At 33.1% G+C, this 20483-nt stretch overlaps 1 protein-coding gene across 1 annotated transcript; it reads right to left on the minus strand.

Moving 5' to 3' along the window:
* Nucleotides 1-5655: 5655 nt before the first annotated feature.
* Nucleotides 5656-11307, minus strand: LOC140180252 (uncharacterized). The gene is made up of 8 exons (XM_072220705.1): nucleotides 10608-11307; nucleotides 9654-10412; nucleotides 8869-9333; nucleotides 8167-8382; nucleotides 7451-8119; nucleotides 7175-7318; nucleotides 6422-6818; nucleotides 5656-5827 (listed from the first exon to the last, which is right to left on the minus strand). Exons 1-8 carry the CDS (start codon nucleotides 11305-11307, stop codon nucleotides 5656-5658), a joined length of 3522 nt encoding a protein of 1173 aa, XP_072076806.1.
* Between the last annotated feature and the right edge of the window lie 9176 nt (nucleotides 11308-20483).

The following is a 20483-nucleotide window of genomic DNA, read 5'->3' on the forward strand; positions in this document are numbered from 1 at the left end:
CTCTGTGGGCATACAGAACAACATTCAAGACTCCTATAGGGACCTCTCCATACCAACTTGTGTATGGTAAGGCATGTCACCTGCCTGTGAAACTGGAACATAAAGCCTATTGGGCAACCAGATTCCTAAATTTTGATGCCAAATTAGCTGGAGAAAAAAGATTGCTCCAGCTAAATGAACTAGAGGAATTCAGATTCACTGCTTTCGAAAATGCCAAGCTTTATAAAGAAAAATAAAAAAAATGGCATGACAGGAAGCTGTCATCTAGAATCTTTGAACCAGGACAAAAGGTTCTGTTGTTTAACTCTAGGCTCAGGCTATTCCCCGGGAAACCGAAGTCCCGGTGGAGAGGACCATATGTGATTACAAGTGTATTACCATATGGTTATGTGGAGCTTCAAGATATTGATTCTGATAAGAAGTTCATTGTTAATGGACAGAGAATCAAGCACTATCTTGAAGGCAATGTTGAGCAAGAGTGCTCAAGGCTGAAGCTAGATTAAAAGCTCAGCAAGGTCCAGCTAAAGACAATAAAGAAGCGCTTGCTGGGAGGCAACCCAGCCATGGGGCATCACTTCCTCTAAGCATTTTGCCCTATTCTTGATTTTATTTGTTTATATAAAGTTCATTGATCCTAAGGTAAAGAGTCAATTGTATAAGTTCACAAGGTTACAGAAGGATTCTGCACGCAAAACAGAGAAAAAGAGCTCACTGGCAAGAAAACGCCAGTAAAAGTCTGTTTTGGGCGTTCAACGCCCAACAGAAGCATCCACTGGGCATTGAACGCCAGTAAGGATAGCCATCTGGGCGTTGAACGCCAGAAAGAAGCTCTTTCTGGGCGTTTAACGCCAGATTTACAGCGTTCTGGGCGTTCAGAAAAACGCCCAGTAATAAAGGACTTCCTGGCGTTCAACGCCAGAAATAAGCAGCAGCTGGGCATTGAACGCCCAGGAGAAGCAGCATTTGGGCGTTGAACGCCCAAAACATGCAGCGTTTGGGCGTTCAAACGCCAGGATGGTGGGAAGGAGGTAAATTTGTTTTTTTTTTTCATATTTTTCATTTTAATCCTAATTTTCATGTTCCAATTCATGATTTCTTGCATAAACATGTTAAGAACCCTGATTTCTAAAATCCCTAATTTCAAAAAATCCTTCTTTAAAAATATTAAATGTATCTTAATCCATAAGCACAAATCCTTTTTTTTGAATCCAACTCAACTCTTTTTCAAAATTTTCAAAACAAATCTCTCTCTTTTCATTCAAAAATCTTTTCAACTAAGCAATATCTTTTTCAAATATCCATACTATCTTTTTCAAAATTCCAAATCTATCTTTTTCAAATATCTTTCATATCTTTTCAATTTTAAATCATATCTTTTCTTATCATATTTTTTTCTAAAAAACATATATTCTATCTTATCTTTCTCCCTATTTTTCGAAAACCCACCCCCTCTCCCTTTAAATATGGGTTCGGCCTCCCTCCCCTCCCATCCACCATTGCACCTAGCTCTCCTTCTCTCCCTCTCCTTTCTTTTCTTTTTGCCTGAGGACAAGCAAACCTCTAAGTTTGGTGTGCTTATCCGTGATCACTAAGATCATGGCTCCTAAAGGAAAACAACCCACTCCAAGAGGCAAGAAAGAAAGCGTTCCAAAACCACTTTGGAATCAAGGGAAGTTCTTAACTAAAGAACATTCAGACCATTATTACAAAATAATGGGTCTAAGATCAGTGATCCCGGAAGTTAGATTCAATCTGAAAGAAGACGAATATCCGGAGATCCAGGAGCAAATTCGAATCAGGAACTGGGAGATCCTAGCTAATCTTGAATCGAAAGTAGGAAGGAATATGGTCCAGGAGTTCTATGCTAACATGTGGCATACAGACAGGCAAAGACTATCTGGATCTGCTATCTATGACTATCGGACCTTGGTCAGAGGAAAGATTGTTCATACCCATCCTGACAAGATCAGGGAGATCTTAAAGCTACCTCAGCTGAAAGATGATCCAGACTCCTTCAATAGGAGAATGATGAGAACAGACAAGGGCCTGGATAAGATTCTAGAGGATATATATATCCCTGGAGCCAGGTGGACCACCAGCACGAAGGGTGTTCCAATTCAACTCAAAAGAGAAGATCTCAAACCAGTCGCCAGAGGATGGCTGGATTTCATTGGGCATTCTCTACTGCCCACTAGCAACCGTTCTGAAGTCACTATTAGAAGAGCAGTGATGATCCATTGCATCATGATGGAAAAAGAAGTGGAAGTTCATCAACTAATTTCAACTGAATTTTACAAAATTGCAAACAAAAATTCCAAAGATGCCAGGTTGGCTTATCCAAGCTTGATTTCTATGCTCTGCAAGGACGTTGGAGTAAGGATGGGAATAACTGAGTATATCTCAATTAAGCGACCAATCACCAAAGCATCAATGGAAAAACAACAAGCACAGGATGACCCCATCAAGAAGAAAACACAGGAATTTCTCCCAGAAATCCCTCAATCTGAATACTGGGAGTATCTTGAAACATCAGTTACCAAGATGCAAGAAGCTATGGAACAAATAATGAAAGAACAGAAGGAACAAAGTAGCATTCTTTGCTATTTGATTAAAGAACAGGAGGAGCAAGGGCGCGACTTAAGGGAATTGAAGCGCCAGAAATTATCTCTTGAAGGACCAAGCACCCCGCAGATTAGAGGAACATCCACTCCCCATAACAAAGGTTGTTAAATTCCAATCTTAGCCTTAACTCTGTGATAACTGTTCTTATTCTAGTTTTACCTTAGGAGTCATATAGTAGTAATTAGTATCTATATTTTTGATTTTATCTCCAATTAAGCTATAATTTAATTTTTTTCATCATCATCAAACATGAATAAAATAGAAGAATTTCTTCAGAATAAGAGGCAATAATTTTCGAGTTTTTAATAAGAACATTCTAATTATTTACATGTGGTGGCAATGCTTTCTGTCTTCTGAATGAATGCTTGAACAGTGCATATGTCTTTTGAATTTGATGTTTAAGACTGTTAAATATGTTGGCTCTTGAAAGAATGATGAACATGAGACATGTTATTGATAATCTGAAAAATCATAAGAATGATTCTTGAAGCAAGAAAAAGCAGCAAAGAACAAAGCTTGCAGAAAAAAAATAGAAAGAAAAAGAAAAAGCAAGCAGAAAAAGCCAAAAGCTCTTAAAACCAAGAGGCAAGAGCAAAAAGCCAATAACCCTTAAAACTAAAAGTCAAGGGTAAATAAAAAGGATCCCAAGGCTTTGAGCATCAGTGGATAGGAGGGCCTAAAGGAATAAAATCCCGGCCTAAGCGGCTAAACTAAGCTGTCCCTAACCATGTGCTTGTGGCGTGAAGGTGTTAAGTGAAAACTTGAGACTGAGCGGTTAAAGTCAAGGTCCAAACCAAAAAGAAGAGTGTGCTTAAGAACCCTGGACACCTCTAATTGGGGACTTTAGCAAAGCTGAGTCACAATCTGAAAAGGTTCACCCAATTATGTGTCTGTGGCATTTATGTATCCGGTGGTAATACTGGAAAACAAAGTGCTTAGGGCCACGGCCAAGACTCATAAAGTAGCTGTGTTCAAGAATCAACATACTAAACTAGGAGAATCAATATCACTATCTGAATTCTGAGTTCCTATAGATGCCAATCACTCTGAGCTTCAATGGATAAAGTGAGATGCCAAAACTGTTCAGAAGCAAAAAGCTACTAGTCCCGCTCATCTAGTTAGAATCTGAGCTTCACTCAAAAACTCTGAGATATTATTGCTTCTTAAATTATTTGTATTCTATTTTATTTATCTAGTTGCTTGAGGACAAGCAACAGTTTAAGTTTGGTGTTGTGATGAGCGGATATTTTATATGCTTTTTGGGGTTAATTTCATATAGTTTTTAGTGTGTTTTAGTTAGTTTTTAGTTTATTTTCAGTAGCTTTTAGGAAAAATTCATATTTCTGGACTTTACTATGAGTTTGTGTGTTTTTCTGTGATTTTAGGTATTTTCTGGCTGAAATTGAGGGAGCTGAGCAAAAATCTGATTCAGGCTGAAAAAGGACTGCTGATGTTGTTGGATTCTGAGCTCCCTGCACTCAAAATGGATTTTCTGGAGTTATAGAACTCCAAATGGCGCGCTTCCAATTGCGTTGGAAAGTAGACATCCAGGGCTTTCCAGAAATATATAATAGTCTATACTTTGCTCAAGGATAGATGACGTAAACTGGCGTTCAACGCCAGTTCCATGCTGCTGTCTGGCGTCCAGCGCCAGAAACAAGTTAGGAGTTGGAGTTCAACGCCAGAATTGGATCCAAAGCTGGCGTTGAACGCCCAAAACAGCCCTATGCACGTGAGAAGCTTTAGTCTCAGCCCCAGCACACACCAAGTGGGCCCCATAAGTGGATTTCTGTACCATCTATCATAGTTTACTCATTTTCTGTAAATCTAGGTTACTAGTTTAGTATTTAAACAACTTTTAGAGATTTATTTTAGATCTCTCATGACATTTTTAGATCTGAACTTTGTACCTCTTGACGGCATGAGTCTCTAAACTCCATTGTTGGGGGTGAGGAGCTCTGCTGTGCCTCGATGAGTTAATGCCAGTATTTCTGTTTTCTATTCAATCATGTTTGTTCCTATCTAAGATATTCATTTGCACCTTATTATGATGAATGTGATGATCCGTGACACTCATCACCATTCTCAACCTATGAACGTGTGCCTGACAACCACCTCCGTTCTACATTAAATTGAATGAGTATCTCTTAGATTCCTTAATCGGAATCTCCGTGGTATAAGCTAGAATCCATTGGCAGCATCCTTGAGAATCCGGAAAGTCTAAACCTTGTCTGTGGTATTCCTAGTAGGATTCTGGGATTGGATGACTGTGACGAGCTTCAAACTCGCGAGTGCTGGGCGTAGTGACAGACGCAAAAGGATAGCGAATCCTATTCCGGTATGATCGAGAACCTACAGATGATTAGCCGTGCGGTGACAGCGCACCTGGACCATTTTCACTGAAAGGAAGGATGGTAGCCATTGACAACGGTGATCCTCCAACACACAGCTTGCCATAGGAGGGACGTGCGTGCATGAAGAAGAAGATAGAGAGAAAGCAGAGATTCAAAAGGCAAAGCATCTCCAAAACTCCAACATATTCTCATTTACTGCATAACAAGTAACCTTTAATTCATGCTCTCTTGTTCATTTGCAAGTCAATTGATAGCCACTGATTAATATCCTGACTAAGAGTTGCAAGATAACCATAGCTTGCTTCAAGCCAACAATCTCCGTGGGATCAACCCTTACTCACGTAAGGTATTACTTGGACGACCCAGTGCACTTGCTGGTTAGTTGTGCGGAATTATATAGTGTGAAGTAATTTTCATGCACCAGTCACAGATGAGTGAAAAAAGGGCTAGGCATCAGAGTTGGATTCATCAGAGGTTCCATCGTCATCCCCCTCATAGTCAGTAGTTGTGAGTCCAACCACTACATCCTCCACAAAGTCTCTCAGAATCTTAATTCTCCCTTTGGTCTTCTTGAGAGCATTTTCCTCCATAACTTGGTTCCTTTTGCGCTCGGCACCATGAGTGAGAAGAAGGTCTGTCAAATTGATGAACTCCTCAAGCACATTCTTCAGAATGTGTGTCATGACCTTGATGGTGGTGGAGGTGGAAGGGAGATCAGAGGATCCTCATCAACAGAGGGAACATCAGTGCTATCATCAGTCTGGCGACGTCTGGGTGCTGTTTTCTTGACTGCACCACCCCTTTTGATGTAAGAGTTACAATCTCTAAAAATCTCAACCCCAAAATCAACACTATAGTATTGAAAAATTTTAGTGAGAAGCATTGCATAAGAAAAATCATTTTTAGAACTAACACAAGCATGCACGTGTCTCACTAACAAGTAAGCAAAAGAAATTGGAATTTTGGAGAGAAAAGCAAACATAATCAATGTGTCAATGTTTCATCTTGAAAAGGATAAAAATGAAAGCCTTTGAAAACCTTTGAATTTTACAGCTGTAACCTCCGAAAATTTAGTTTTGAAAATTTTAATTAAAAAGATGCAATATGAAGGAAGGCCCAAATTAAAATTGAAAAGCAGATGTTGTATAATGTTAGGTTTTGGGAGCAAAGGTAACTTTTAGATACCAAGTCCACATAAGGCCCAAGTTGCTTCACAAAAGGTGGCCCATTTGATGATAAACAAGCAAACAAACCAGGTCCAGTAAATCTAACGAGCCTTCAACAAATCCAGTTAGCATCACAATGAGTTAATGAAGCCTACGCATCATCTGCCAAAAAATCTCATCGCGATTTATGAGACAAAACACAAAAGATCTCATTATCAGAGTTATTAAGAAAACAAAGATAAAGCAAGAATGCCCAGTTCAGTCCGTAACTTGCAGAACCTCTCCTCTATTAATGGTTTGGTGAAAATATCAGCTAGCTGACCTTCAGAGTTAACAAACTGAATATCTAAATTTCCATTTTGCACATGTTCTCTTATGGAATGAAATCGAACTTCAATGTACTTTGTTCTTGAGTGCAAAATAGGGTTTTTGGAAATATTAATAGCACTCATGTTGTCACAAAATAATAGAATATTAGAGACATTCAGTTTATAGTCAGCTAATTGAGTTTTCAGCCATAATTGAGAACAACAAGAGGAGGCTGCAATATACTCAGTTTCGGCTGTTGAAAGTGCCACTGTAGCTTGCTTCTTGCTTAACCAAACAATGAGTGATTTCCCAAGAAAGCAACACATGCCACTTGTGCTTCTTCTATCAATTCTGTCTCCAGCAAAATCTGCATCACAGAAATCCACTAATTAAAATGAATCAGTCTTAGGAAACCATAAACCATAATCAGTGGTACCAAGCACATATTGGATGATCCTCTTGACAGCTGAGAGATGGGATTCCTTAGGCTTTGATTGAAACCTCGAGCATACTCCAACACTTTAGATGATATTAGACCTTGAGGAGATTAGATATATCAAAGATCCAATCATCCCTCTATAGCGTGTCTCATCAACATCTCTAGCATGTTCATCCTTATCAAGCTTGATATTAGGATGTATGGGGTTCCCATTGGCTTGGCATATTCCAGCCCAAACTTCTTGACAAGTTCCTTTGCATATTTTTCTTGATGAATGAATATGCCTTCTGCAGTTTGCTTTATTTGCAAGCCTAGAAAGAAATTGAGCTCTCCCATCATGCTCATATCAAATTCATTGGTCATAAGCTTAGCAAAATCTGCACACAAATCCTCATTAGCCGAACCAAAGATAATATCATCAATATAGACTTGCACAAGAATAAAATAATAATTATAATTCTTAATAAATAAAGTGGTGTTAATGGCTCCTCTTTGAAATTGATTTTTTAATAAAAATGAGCTAAGCCTCTCATACCAAGCTCTAGGAGCTTGTCTCAAACCATATAAGGCTTTAGCTAGTTTGAAAACATGGTTAGGAAAATATTTGTTTTCAAACCCAGGTGGTTGAGCCACATAAACTTCTCTATCTATTATGCCATTGAGAAAAGTACACTTTACGTCCATTTGGAAGAGCTTGAAGCCACAATGAGGTGCATAAGCAAGGAGCAATCTAATAGCTTCCATTTGAGCTACTGGTGCAAAGGATTCATCGAAGTCAATCCCTTCTTCTTGATCATAGCCTTGAGCTACCAATCTGGCTTTGTTTCGGACAATGGTTCCATCTTCTCTCAACTTATTTCTGAAAATCCATTTAGTGTCAGTGACCTTCTTCCCATTTGAGTGAGGCACCAATGTCCAGAACTGATTTTTCTCAAACTGCTGCAATTTCTCCTCCATAGCTAACACCCAAGATGGGTCAGCAAGAGCTTCTTGAACATTTTGATGTTCAATCTTTGATATAAGAGCTAAGTTGTTGATTTCAGCTCTTTTCAAAGATGATCTAGTTGATATTCCTTTGGATGGATCACCAATTATGAATTTCTCAAGATAGTTTTTCAGAAACTTCCATTCCCTGGGCCTTCTATTTTGGGTTGAGGATTCAGGTTCTTCTTGATCAACAATGGCCTCTGCATCAGCAACTGCAACAGGAGATAATTCCAAATTGTCTCCTGCAGAATTTGGATTTCGCTGCTAACAGGTGCAGCTTCATGAGAACTTGAATTTTGTGGAACTGACTCAGCATTCTTGGACAATTCAGCTTCAAAACCTGGACTATCATCAATGCAAACACTAGAAACAGTGTTAAACTTACAGAATGTGACATACATGGTTTCCTCAACAGTTTTGGAGTTCTTATTATAAACTCTATATGCCTTGCTATGAGTGGAATAACCCAGAAAAATGCCTTCATGTGTTTTAAGATCAAATTTTCCTAAATTTTTTTTGATATTCAGTATGAAACACTTGTATCTAAACACATAAAAGTAACTAAGATTGGGAGGATTCCCTTTCCAAAGTTCATATGGGATTTTCTTTAAAAACTTCCTAATGATGGTTCTATTTAAAACATAACAAGTTGTATTCACAGCTTCTGCCCATAAGAACTTGAGAATTGCATATTCACATAACATAGCTCTAGCCATTTCTTGTAAACTTCTATTTCTTCTTTCTACAACACCATTTTGTTGAGGTGTTCTAGGATAAGAGAAGTTATGTGATATGCCTAGTTCATCACAAAAAGATTCAAAGTATTGATTTTCAAATTCTTTACCATGGTCACTTCTAATTGAAACGATTTTTAAACTTTTTTCATTTTGAACCTTTTTGCTGAATTTTTCAAAAACAGAAAAAGCCTCATGTTTATGAGCAAGAAAGAACACCCAACCAAACCTAGTATAGTCATCCACAATTATCATACCATAGCCTTTTCCTCCAAGACTTTGAGTCCTAGTTGGTCCAAACAAATCAAGATGCAACAACTCCAATGGTTTCTTAGTTGAGACGTCTTCCTTGGGTTTGAAAGAGGTTTTTATTTGCTTACCCATTTGACAAGCATCACAAGTGATGTCCTTATCAAATTTTATATTAGGAAGACCTTTTACTAAGCCACTTGTTACAAGCTTAGAGATTTGGAACATGCTAGCATGTCCTAATCTCTTATGCCACATCCATTTTTCAGATTCCATTGAAGAGAAACAAGTTACATTTTGAATTTTGAGATCATCTAGTGTAAGACCATAGACATTGTCACTTCTTTTAGCAACAAATAAAACAGCTCCTGTTTTCTCATTAATGACTCTACAATCAGATTTTCTAAAGGTTACAACATATCCAAGGTCACACAATTGACTTATGCTCAATAGATTATGCTTTAACCCATCAACTAAAAAGACACTATCAATACAAGTAGAAAAATATTTGCCAACCTTACCAATGGCAATTATTTTACCTTTACCATTATCTCCAAAAGTGACAAATCCTCCATCATACTTGTTGAGTTTAATGAAGAAAGTATCCCTTCTAGTCATATGCCTTGAACTTCCACTATCAAGATACCACATGTCCATTTTCTTCTTGGATGTAAGGTAAACATGCATGTTCTTCAACTAACCTTAAGTATCCAAATCCATTTGGATCCTTTGATGTGAAATCTTTTTGGTTGCCCAAGAGCATTAAAATCATGAATAACTTTATATAATTTACCATCATTACCAAAAGACTTAAGAAAGATGAAACATTGAGGAGGATCATGATCATTTCTGTTGCACTTGTAGCAATGATTCCTGCCCACTGATTTCTGAGGTTTGCTGAATCCTTTTGGTTTGAAAAACTTGGATGAGGATGCTTCAGATTTTTGAAAGTTTTGTTTGAAAACAGTCTTATTTTCCTCTTTGAATCCAAGTCCAGATTTTTCAGACCCAAACCTTTGACAAGCAAGCAGTTTGTTCAGATTTTGAGAACCTTGAACAAACTTTGCTAAGTCTTCATTCAAATTTTTTATTTGTTCATTCAACTTTTTGTTTTCAGAAATCAAATCAGTGGAAGCTGAAACTTCATGCTTGAGTTTGAATTTCTCTAATTCAGCTCGCAAAGCACTATTTTCTTCTTTTAAAAAATTTTCATTACCAGTTTCGGTAGCCTTGACCTTTTTCAAAAGAAGATCATTTTCTGTCCTCAATGCCTCGTTTCCTTTCTCACATTTTGCATACTTATCTAAGAGTTTCTTAGAATTCACAGAAATATCTTTGATAATATAGTGCAGTTCATCAATAGATAAGTCAGAGAGATCTACCTCATCGTCAACATCATGATCTGCCATTAGACATAGTTGAGCTTCTTGATCTGAGCTCTCTGAGCTGGTGTCATTCTCCAAGTCCTCCCATGTTGCCATCATCACTTTCTTTTTGTCTTTCTTGAATTTTTTGCCTTTCTTAAGTTGAGGGCAATCTGACTTGAAGTGACCTGGTTCCTTACAGTGATGACATGTGAACTTGACTTGATTCTTCTTGACATCTTTGGATGAAGAGCTTCCTTTGCCCTTGCTTTTGAATCTCAGTAATCTTCTCATTTTTCTTGCAAAGAGCACCATTTCTTCATCTGAGAAACTGTCATCAGATTCTTCTTCTTTGTCTGTCATTCTTGATTTTAGTGCTATACTTTTCTTTTTGTCATCTTTGTCTTGAGACATGTGAGTGGTTTCATAAGCCAGCAGCTTGCCTCTTAGCTCATCATAGGTGATTTTGATTAAATCATTCCTTTCAGAGATGGCTATGCTTTTTACTTCCCATTTCTTAGTAAGACTTCTCAGGATCTTCCTTACTAAGGTTTTTTCAGAGTAGTTTCTTCCCATGGCGTCCAGATTGTTGATGATTATTGAGAACCTTTCGAACATTTGATCGATGCTCTCATCCTTCTTCATACTGAACATTTCATACTCCTTCATCAGCATGTCGATTCTGGTTTCCCTCACTTGCTTAGTGCCTTCATGAGTGAGTCTGAGCTTGTCCCATATTTCTTTAGCCATCTTGCACCTTGAAACTTTTCTGAATTCTTCAAAACTGATTGCGCAGTGCATCAGGTTGAAAGCCTTGGCATTTAGTTCAACCTTCTTTTTTTCTTCCTCTGTCCACTCATTGTCTTCTTTTTCCATAACTTCTCTATCAGTATTTTGCTTTGTAGGATCGTCTGGTCCGTTGAGGATGATATTCCAGATGTTGTAGTCGATTGACTGCACGAAGATTCTCATTCTTTCTTTCCAGTAAGAATAGTTGCTACTATTGAAGTAGGGATGTCTATTATTAGACTGCCCTTCAGTAAGAGTGAAAGCCACGATGTTGGGATTCATGTTGTTGGCCATAGATCTTTACTCCAAGCTGTGAAGTTTGACTCCTTGAGACCTTGCTCCTGATACCAATTGATGGTTCTAATTGAACTTGAGAAGGGGGGGTTGAATCAAGTTGGCTTAAAACTTAAATTTCATACTCTGTTTCAGCTGTTGCTCGAGTTGCAGGAGATTATTTCATTTTATCTCATGTGCAGAATAAGTAAAGAGTAGGGATGAGAAGATGAAGGCCAGCATGTATCTTGGTTCGGATTCAACGTGCAATGAATCCAACGTCCAGTCTCCACCACAAACAATGGTGAAATTTTTACTAAAATTATCAGACTACATACACCAATACTATTGAATTACTCCCTAATTCAACTAGTATCTACCCCTAAGCTTTCTATACCAAAGCTTAGCTTCCCATAGTGTTGACCCAACTAGAAAGGGGAATCTAAACAGATTCAGACTCACCAAGTGCTCACCCAACTTGGCAAAGGGGAACTAATCCTAGTTCAACAACTCAATACATCAGAAATCAATGGCTATTCTACATCACTCATGCCTTTTCTCTCTTGACTTTCCAACCTCCCAATATTAGCCTTTTCAAAATAGAAAATGACACAAGACATCCATAACACAAAGATAAGAAATTAAGCTCGAGTAGAAGAAAAATATTTCAGCTCAATGTTTGAGATGGTGCTCTGAATGTGTGCACTCTTTTTCTTGCTTTGAAATGATGGAGTGAGGCTTCTTATATGTCTTCAGCTTGCCTTCATTTTTGTCTCTTCCATTTCCTTGTACCAGCTGCTCGTTGGAGCTGTCACTGCTGGCATGCAGTCCTTTCTTCATCATGCTCCACTACCTCTGCTGTCCTTTGTTTTTCTTTCTTCCTTGGCATGCTCTCCTTTTTCATTTTGCTCCATTTTCCTGCTGCTATTGCTTTTGTGTTTTGCTCACCCACTAACCGAATGTTGCTCTGCTAAGAGAGTGGAGATGTCCTTGTGTCCTTTTTGCTTTCACAAAACCACACCTGTCCTTGCATGATCCAGCTGTCCTCTTATGATATTTAGCAAATGCATAGCCATTTAATTTGCTGAACGGTGCTTTGAGAAGCATTGGGTTTGTTTATTACTCTTGGAACATTAAGGAGCACATGAGCACTAAGTGTTGTAGCTTTAGCATGTTGATTTGCTGAAGCTTATGCTGGTTTAGACTGGTGCAGCATGAACTTGAATAATTGGGCCTGCAACAATTAAAACACCCATTAAACAGTATTAGACTTTTTAACTCAAAGAAATATTTGTCATCATTTATAATACCCAAAATCAACTTAGACTTAACAAAAAGTATCTTTATAAATATATTTTTTAAATGTGTCTCTTTATACATATGTTTAAAATATAATAATTAATTAATATTGACAATAAATTGACAAATAATACATTAGTACCCTATACTTTTCTAAAATCTTATCATGAGCAGAGATACTCCATACATAAAATTGGACCATATCTATCCTTAATTGGTTCTATAATAGACCATAATTACTCACTCCCTTTTAAAATAACCATTGTTTTTATTTTTTTGGTTAATTGAAAAATTAATATATTTATAGAAATTTTGTGGCTCTCACAATTCATACTAATTTGAACGTTAGACTCATCTCTATTATTGGAAACAAAAAACTCAAAACAACGAAAACTTGGAACAAGAAAATTGACAATGACCTTATGTTTTCAACTTATTTTAATTTATCTATAATTTTATAAAAATAATTCTCTAACTCCTCAACTCAAAAAGTGATAAACGATTTTTGAATTTGTAGATTCAAAATAAATTCTGCTTATAGGATAAAGTATATTTTACCCCCAAAAAAATCTTATTTAATTCCTATTACTTAATTAACGAGATTCTAGTCACCAAAAAAAAAAAATTAACGAGATTCTAATTAAATAATAAAAAAATATCTCATAATATGCCCTAAAATTTAGTTTTTGTTCAAAAATATTTTTATTTTTTTGAGTTTAAGAGTTACCCGAATTAAATTATAGAGAATAGGTTGGAGATATGATGTTGCTGTCATCTTTCTATTCCAAGTTTCTAATGTCCCGATGGTGGAGTATTTCTGCAAGGACTTTGACGCTCAAATTAGCATAAATTATAAGAGAAACTAAGTTAGAGACAGGGGCAGAGTTAGACTAATTATTTAAGAGGACTATGTTTAATAATTTACTAAAAATATTTTATATTATTATTTCTAATGATAAAATAAAAAAAATAAATATATAATCTCAATCAAATATTCATACAAAAATATAACTATATGTATTTAATATCCAATTAAATAAAAGACATCCTACTAACCTTGTTTTTGTTAACATGTATATGCAATACTTATTTATTACATAATTTTTTTCTACAAAATAACAAAATAATTTTATAAGTAAAAAGAATATATATCAGAAATAAAGTAAGATAATAATATATAAAAGTTATCACTTATAATTTGTATCATGAAAAAGTTATTCGATATTTTTTCTATTTTTAAAATTATCTATTATTGAATTTGTGTCAAAATAACTATTAATTTTTTCTATGTAGATGATCAAATTATCTACAAAAAATTCATCAGTCATCTTAAATAATACAAAATTATAATTAAATAGTTAATTAATAAAAAAACTAAATATACAAACTAACATATAATAACATACAATAATAATAAATTAAGAAAATATTCAAATATATAAAATATAAAAAAATTAAATAAGACTAACAGAAAAATAGTAAAAAAAAATATTAAACATGTTCTACTTTTATATGACTATGTGTCTAAGTTGTTAGTTGAATAATTCTTTTAAAATAAAAAAGAGTAAAACTTTTTTTATGAAAAGAAGAGTGGGAGACCACTTGTTGAACTAGAATTTTTTTTTAATTTACAAAAAAAAAAAAAAAAGAATCAAAAAGAAAAAGATAAGATAAAAAGGGTTATTGCTGCAAAGTGAAAATGGAGATTTTTTGAGCCAATGAGGATATTAAAAAAAAATAGGAATACATATTTTTTTTTAAATAAGTAAACTAGACCTAGGATTATTATATTTTATTAACACTATATAAAAATAGACTTATTCTAAGTTATTAATGAATTATATTTATATATTATAATTTAAACAAAAAAAATTTATACAAAAGGACAGAATAATAAAAAAAGGGGTCATCTCTATTAAATTTACTTTTTAAACAAAAATTAAATTTTTGGGAAGCCATTGCCCCCTTTAAGCATATGTGCCTTTGTTTTCTGCCTCTGGTTAGAGATTATATTTTAGTGCATGTGCATATATTACGAGATTATGATGTTATGAAATTTTTTTATGTGGGTTGCTCTTTTTATGAAGGCAAATTTTATGATACCTATAATTTTGGTGTCGAAATTGTTGAACTTACCTTGTATGATAAGTTTTAAATATTAAAAAATTATTTATTTTTATATTTTTTAATTTAAATATTAATTTTTATTTTCTTTTAATAAGTTAGGCAAATATAAATAGACACCATAAAATGCATCTTTCATGAATTACTCTCATAATAAGATGCTTGATATTTTATTGTGGTCTTCCTTCATATGATGTTCTTAGACCTTTATATAGTTAATATTATAACATTCTCTTTTAATCGTAATAATGATTACAATGTAACAATTAACATGATAAAATTAAATTATTGAGCATTAAAATGAGTTTTAAAGAGTTAGTCTCCTCTTTGTAAATAACATATCCTTTGGAATCTGAGAGAATACTTAATTATCAAACCGGTTTCTTAAAATTTCTTATACTCTTGAACCCAATTTTTGTATTGGGCCTATAGAAATATTCCAAAACAAAAACTTTAGCGCAAAAACTTGAGCGCTGGAGTCCTTGTAGAAACACCCCCGCCATCGAAACATTAAAAACTCGGAATAAGAGAATGGCAACAATATATCGTTTCTCTAACCTACTCATTACAATTTTGTTTAGGTAACTCCTAAACTCGAAAAAACAAAAACACTTCTAAATAATGGTATCGTCTATAAAGACACGTCACTTGTCATATTCTCTTCTTTCTAAGTTCTACCTTGAGATGACTTTAACATGAGACATGTTCACAAGATGAACAATGTAAAAAAAAGAGTAAAAAATGCATGATCACAAAAGACAAGTATTAAAGCACAAAATATAAAAATTTCACTAAAAAGATAAAAAAAAGTTTATAAATTTAAATTTGTGACCATATCACTATATGCTTCAAATGCTTATAATTACTAAACCAATTAAATGGTCAATGATTTGGAGGCTTAGCAACAACGTAAAAGTTGTGAAGTAAGAAATCGAAAAAAAATTATAAATTTACCACAAAAAAATACAACTTGACACCCACATATCAAGTTTACAAAGTCGGAAGACAGAAACTCGTTCTCATGTTAAAAATTCTAATTAAGCTCCTTAAAGCTAAACCACGTTCATACTTAAACACATAAAGGTATAATTTATTTTATTTAAATTTTTTAAAATATTTTAGAACATATTATTATTTAAAAAATAATAATATGAAATTTTGTGGTAGAAATAAAGAAATAATCTTTGAATAATTGTGTATTAAAAAAATTCATCAAGTAATTGTTTTAAGAAAAATAATTTCTTTATTTTAAACTCAACATTTTTATGATTGAGTTACTATTTTATGCATAATAAATTTAATAATTATCAATTTTGACAACTTGAATTTATTTTGATATGTTTTTATCGGAATCTCGAAAACTCGGATGTTCGAGTTTATAAGCTACGTATTAGGGATACCCACCATGTGAAGTCCATGAAACTGAATAAAAAAAAATCATTTCAGCATTCAAGGAATGAGAACATTAACTCTTGATTCTAGAATCACAATATACAAATTTTGATTAAAAAACATCTAACTCCAAAACTCATGAATCGAGATAGTAACCTACGATTGATAAAAGTTATGGTTAGAGTTTGGACTTTATAAAAATGTAAGCAAAATAAAAAGCTGCTCCACCTTAAAGGATGAGACACTTGGATTGAAATTTAAAACTCAAAAAATCTTTTTCAAAAGAAAGACATACCGAGTTTGGAGATCTGTTCTGAAATATTTCTTTAGGTCCAATATTAAAAATTGGGTTCAAGAGTATAAAAAGTTCTAAGAAACCGATTTGATAATTAAGTATTATCTCGGATTCCAAAGAATAATATGTTACAAAGAGGACACTAACTCTTCATAACTCATTCTAATGCCTAATAACTCAATTTTATGAGGTTAATTGTTACATTGTAACCATCATTCTACTATTAAAGGAGAATGTTACAATATTGCCTATATAAAGGCCTAAGAGCATCATATAAAGGGAGACCACAACAAGACATCAAGTATTTTATGATTAGAATAGCTCATGAAAAGAGCAACCACATAAGAGAATTTCATAACATCATAACCTTATAATATATGCACTATTTCAAATACGTATACTAAGGTATGATCTCTAAGTTAGTTCTTCTTGTGACCCATGCTAATTTGAGTATTGAAATTCTTCCAGAACACCTCCCACCATCGGGACATTAGAAACTCGGAATAGGAGGATGGTACATGGTGTCTCCAACCTACTCTCTACAATTTTATACCTATTAGATACATTTATTAAGAACTTCTTATCAATACTCGTGTTACATGGATTTTTTTCAAATAAATAATTTAATTATTTTATTTACTACAATATATAATTTATAGCGTATTTACCAATTTGCATCATATGGCTTATCTCGTTTTCAATGTAAATGAGATAATGTAAATGAGATAAGCCAAGTTTTACTTTAGATGTATCTCGTTTACAAACTAGATATTTGGACGAGATACATTCATAATTATTTCGTTTACAGTATAAAAAAGATATGTGTATTATTATAAAAAAAAATTATGATTAAAATAATATAAATAATCTAAATTCTTAACGTACAATTAGTACTTAAAAAGATTGGTGTAAGAGATTAAAACGAAAGATATGTTTAAATAATTAGTATTCAAAAAAGAATACATAAAAATTTGATAGATTAAATTATAGATCGAATTTAAAATTTAATTTAATTTAAAATTTTTTATATACTCTTTTTGAATATTAATTATTTAAACATGTCTTTCGTTTTAATCTTTTTTACCAATTTTTTTAAATGCAGATGCTAAAAAATTAAATTATTAATATTATTTTAATTGTAATTTTTTATACGTTAAACGAAATATGTATTTTTTTATTTTTAAATATTTCGCTTACAAACAAAATACGTACAAAATAAAACTTAACTTATTTTATTTACAGTATAAACAAGTACATACAAATTCATCTTATTTATACAGATAAATCATATGATACAAAATAATAAATACACTATAAATTATTTATTTAAAAAAAAATTCCGTGTTACATTGGTTCATCTCTTTCTATGGTAATAATTGAAGGTGGATACTACAATGAAGATGGCAAAAATATCTTCTCATGAAGATGCTTTAGTTAAAAGTGTGGTTTATTTATTTAGCCACACTTTAAACAAAAACAACACATTTATAAATATCAAAATCTAACCATACAATCCATCATCCAAAGGTCAAAAAGAAATATACTCATATGAAGACAATTATGCCATCTTCATTGTAGTATCCACCATAATTGAAACCTTCGTGTCAAACTTCGCAACCGGATATGCTCAGCTTGGGTTCCGATCATGTATAATTATTAATGAATGACGTAATTGTATGTGGAATTATTAGCTGTCACTTGCTCATTTTAGTTGAATTTTAAAGGATCAAAAGATTGCAGAGTGCAGCGTCACACCAATGGAATGTATTCAATATAATAATGTTTACAAGTTACTCATTGGATGGTGATTTTGATTGTGACGCCTTAACCGATCTCATCAGATGTAAAATGGCTTTTGACTCGTGACTTATGCATCCTTGGCACGGCGTCTTCGATCAACTTTAGTTCTACTTCTAGTAATAATGATAATACAAAAATACAAGGATTTATCTAAGACGTGAGATAAGATTATCAATAGTATAAAGTTTTAAATCCATAATACAATAATATCCTCAGAGCTATGTGATTATTATTAATCTCAGATTAATTAGGTGTGGAAGTTATTTCCATTTAACTTTCGTTCTGTTTTATATTTATGTAGCATGTAAGCTTCCAAAGCTCATTGACGCGTGTTCATGCATGATCTCATTATGTAACAACCATTTTTGGCACTAACATTACCAATATCACGATGACGAGTTGATGATACCTTTCATCAATGCTGCCTGGGAAATGGGAATGTTTCATTTGAATCACTTTCCAAATCTCTCTCTCCCCCTTTCAAAAGACGTTTAAAAAAAAATGAATATTTCCATACATTGCACTTCAATAATCCCAATAACAACACACATCTAAAATCACTGTAAAATCATTTTAGAAATTTTAAAATTTTTTAAAAAATTCAAAATCATCTTACAAATTTTAAAATTTAACAAAACGAGATATAAAAAAAATTGAAAAAAAAATCTAAAAACTAAAAAAAAAACATCTAAAACTATTAAAAAATTAATCCAAAACAGCGAAATATCCAAAACATAAAAAAAAGCATCCGAAACTTAGCGAGACTTAGCAAAAAAAAATGAGATATCCAAAAACTTTTTAAATTTTTTTTGGGAGAGAACGTCAATTCAAATTATTATAAGAGATATTCAAAATCTAATAAAAAAATATTTTAAATCAAATAATAACAAACCTCCAAATTCATTGTAAATTCATTTTAAAAATTTTAAAAATATTTAAAAAAAATTTTATAAAAAAAAACATCCAAAATGTAACAAAATAAAGTTCAAAATCTAACAAAAACGAGGTATTCAAAATTATTTTAAAAATTCTAAAACATAATAAAACAAAACATAAAAAATCTAAAAACTAAACAAGAAACATATAAAATTATTAAAAAACCCAAAAAACATCCAAAACATAAGAAAAAAACATCTAAAAGTTATGAAAAAAAATATCCAAATAAAAAAAGCTCAAGGAGTGATTGACGAGGCTGTGCGACACGAAGAGGGAACCGCGGTGGTCGAAGGCGCTGCTCGTTGTGACGAAGGGAACGGCGGTGGTCGACAAAAGAAAGTTGTGATGCGACATTGCTTCGTTCGCAATGGATGTGCGGACGATGAAAAGAGATTATAGTGCGACTTTGCGTGTGTGTAGCAGAGGGTGAATTTGATGAAGAAGAAGAAAAAGAGGGAGAAGAAGAAAAGAAAATTGAGAAAGAAAAAAACGACGTGTCCAACATAAAAATTGAATACATATTTTTTGAAATGATTTTTTTTTTAAATTAAAAAAGTTGATTTAAGTTGGCTACTGCCAGTGGCGGAGTTTAACTAGGCAAATGGGGTGCCATGACCCCCCAAATTTTTTATAAAAGAGTTAGTAGTAGTTCTTCAAAAAATTAAAAGTAATTCAATTAGTTAAAATGCTTTATTTTAACTAAGAGTACCTAGGTTTAATTCCTATCTAATGCTTTTATTGCATAATAATTTTTAGAGTGGGCCTTTGTTGGCTTTGCTTCTCATTCTAAAATTAGATATTTTTTATTTATTTAATTTAATTTTTCGTATGATAAAAAATATTAGAATATTTAATAAGTATTGATATTATTGTATTTGTATAAATTGATAAAAAAATCAATAAATATTGTAAATTTTAATATTTATCCTTCTATTTTTTTTACATATTTTACAGGATATATATTCAAATTTTTATACAAAATAATGAAGAAAAATAAAAAAAAATGATGCATTTTTTAAGAGAAAGACTAATATTCAAGAAGGAGAACATATAACTTCTACAATATCAATACCTATAAATAGTTCTTCTACTTTAATGAATCACGAAAAAAGTGAGATACAACCTTAAAAAATTTAAAAAGTTGCATCAGATGAGTTTGACTTTAAATTTTTATATTAAATTTTTAACCCCAAAATTTTGTTTCAAGTTTCGCCACCCCTATTTGCTATTGGCCTTGCAGTAACTTGATTCGAAATATTAGTAAAACGTATCTTGACTAATGACTATAAATAAGTTGGTGGGACAATGGAGTTTATTTTTTATTTTTTTTTATTTTTTTGCAATAATTTTT

The sequence above is a fragment of the Arachis hypogaea genome, chromosome 16 (assembly GCF_003086295.3).
Source record: "Arachis hypogaea cultivar Tifrunner chromosome 16, arahy.Tifrunner.gnm2.J5K5, whole genome shotgun sequence".
NCBI classification, from domain to species: domain Eukaryota; kingdom Viridiplantae; phylum Streptophyta; class Magnoliopsida; order Fabales; family Fabaceae; genus Arachis; species Arachis hypogaea.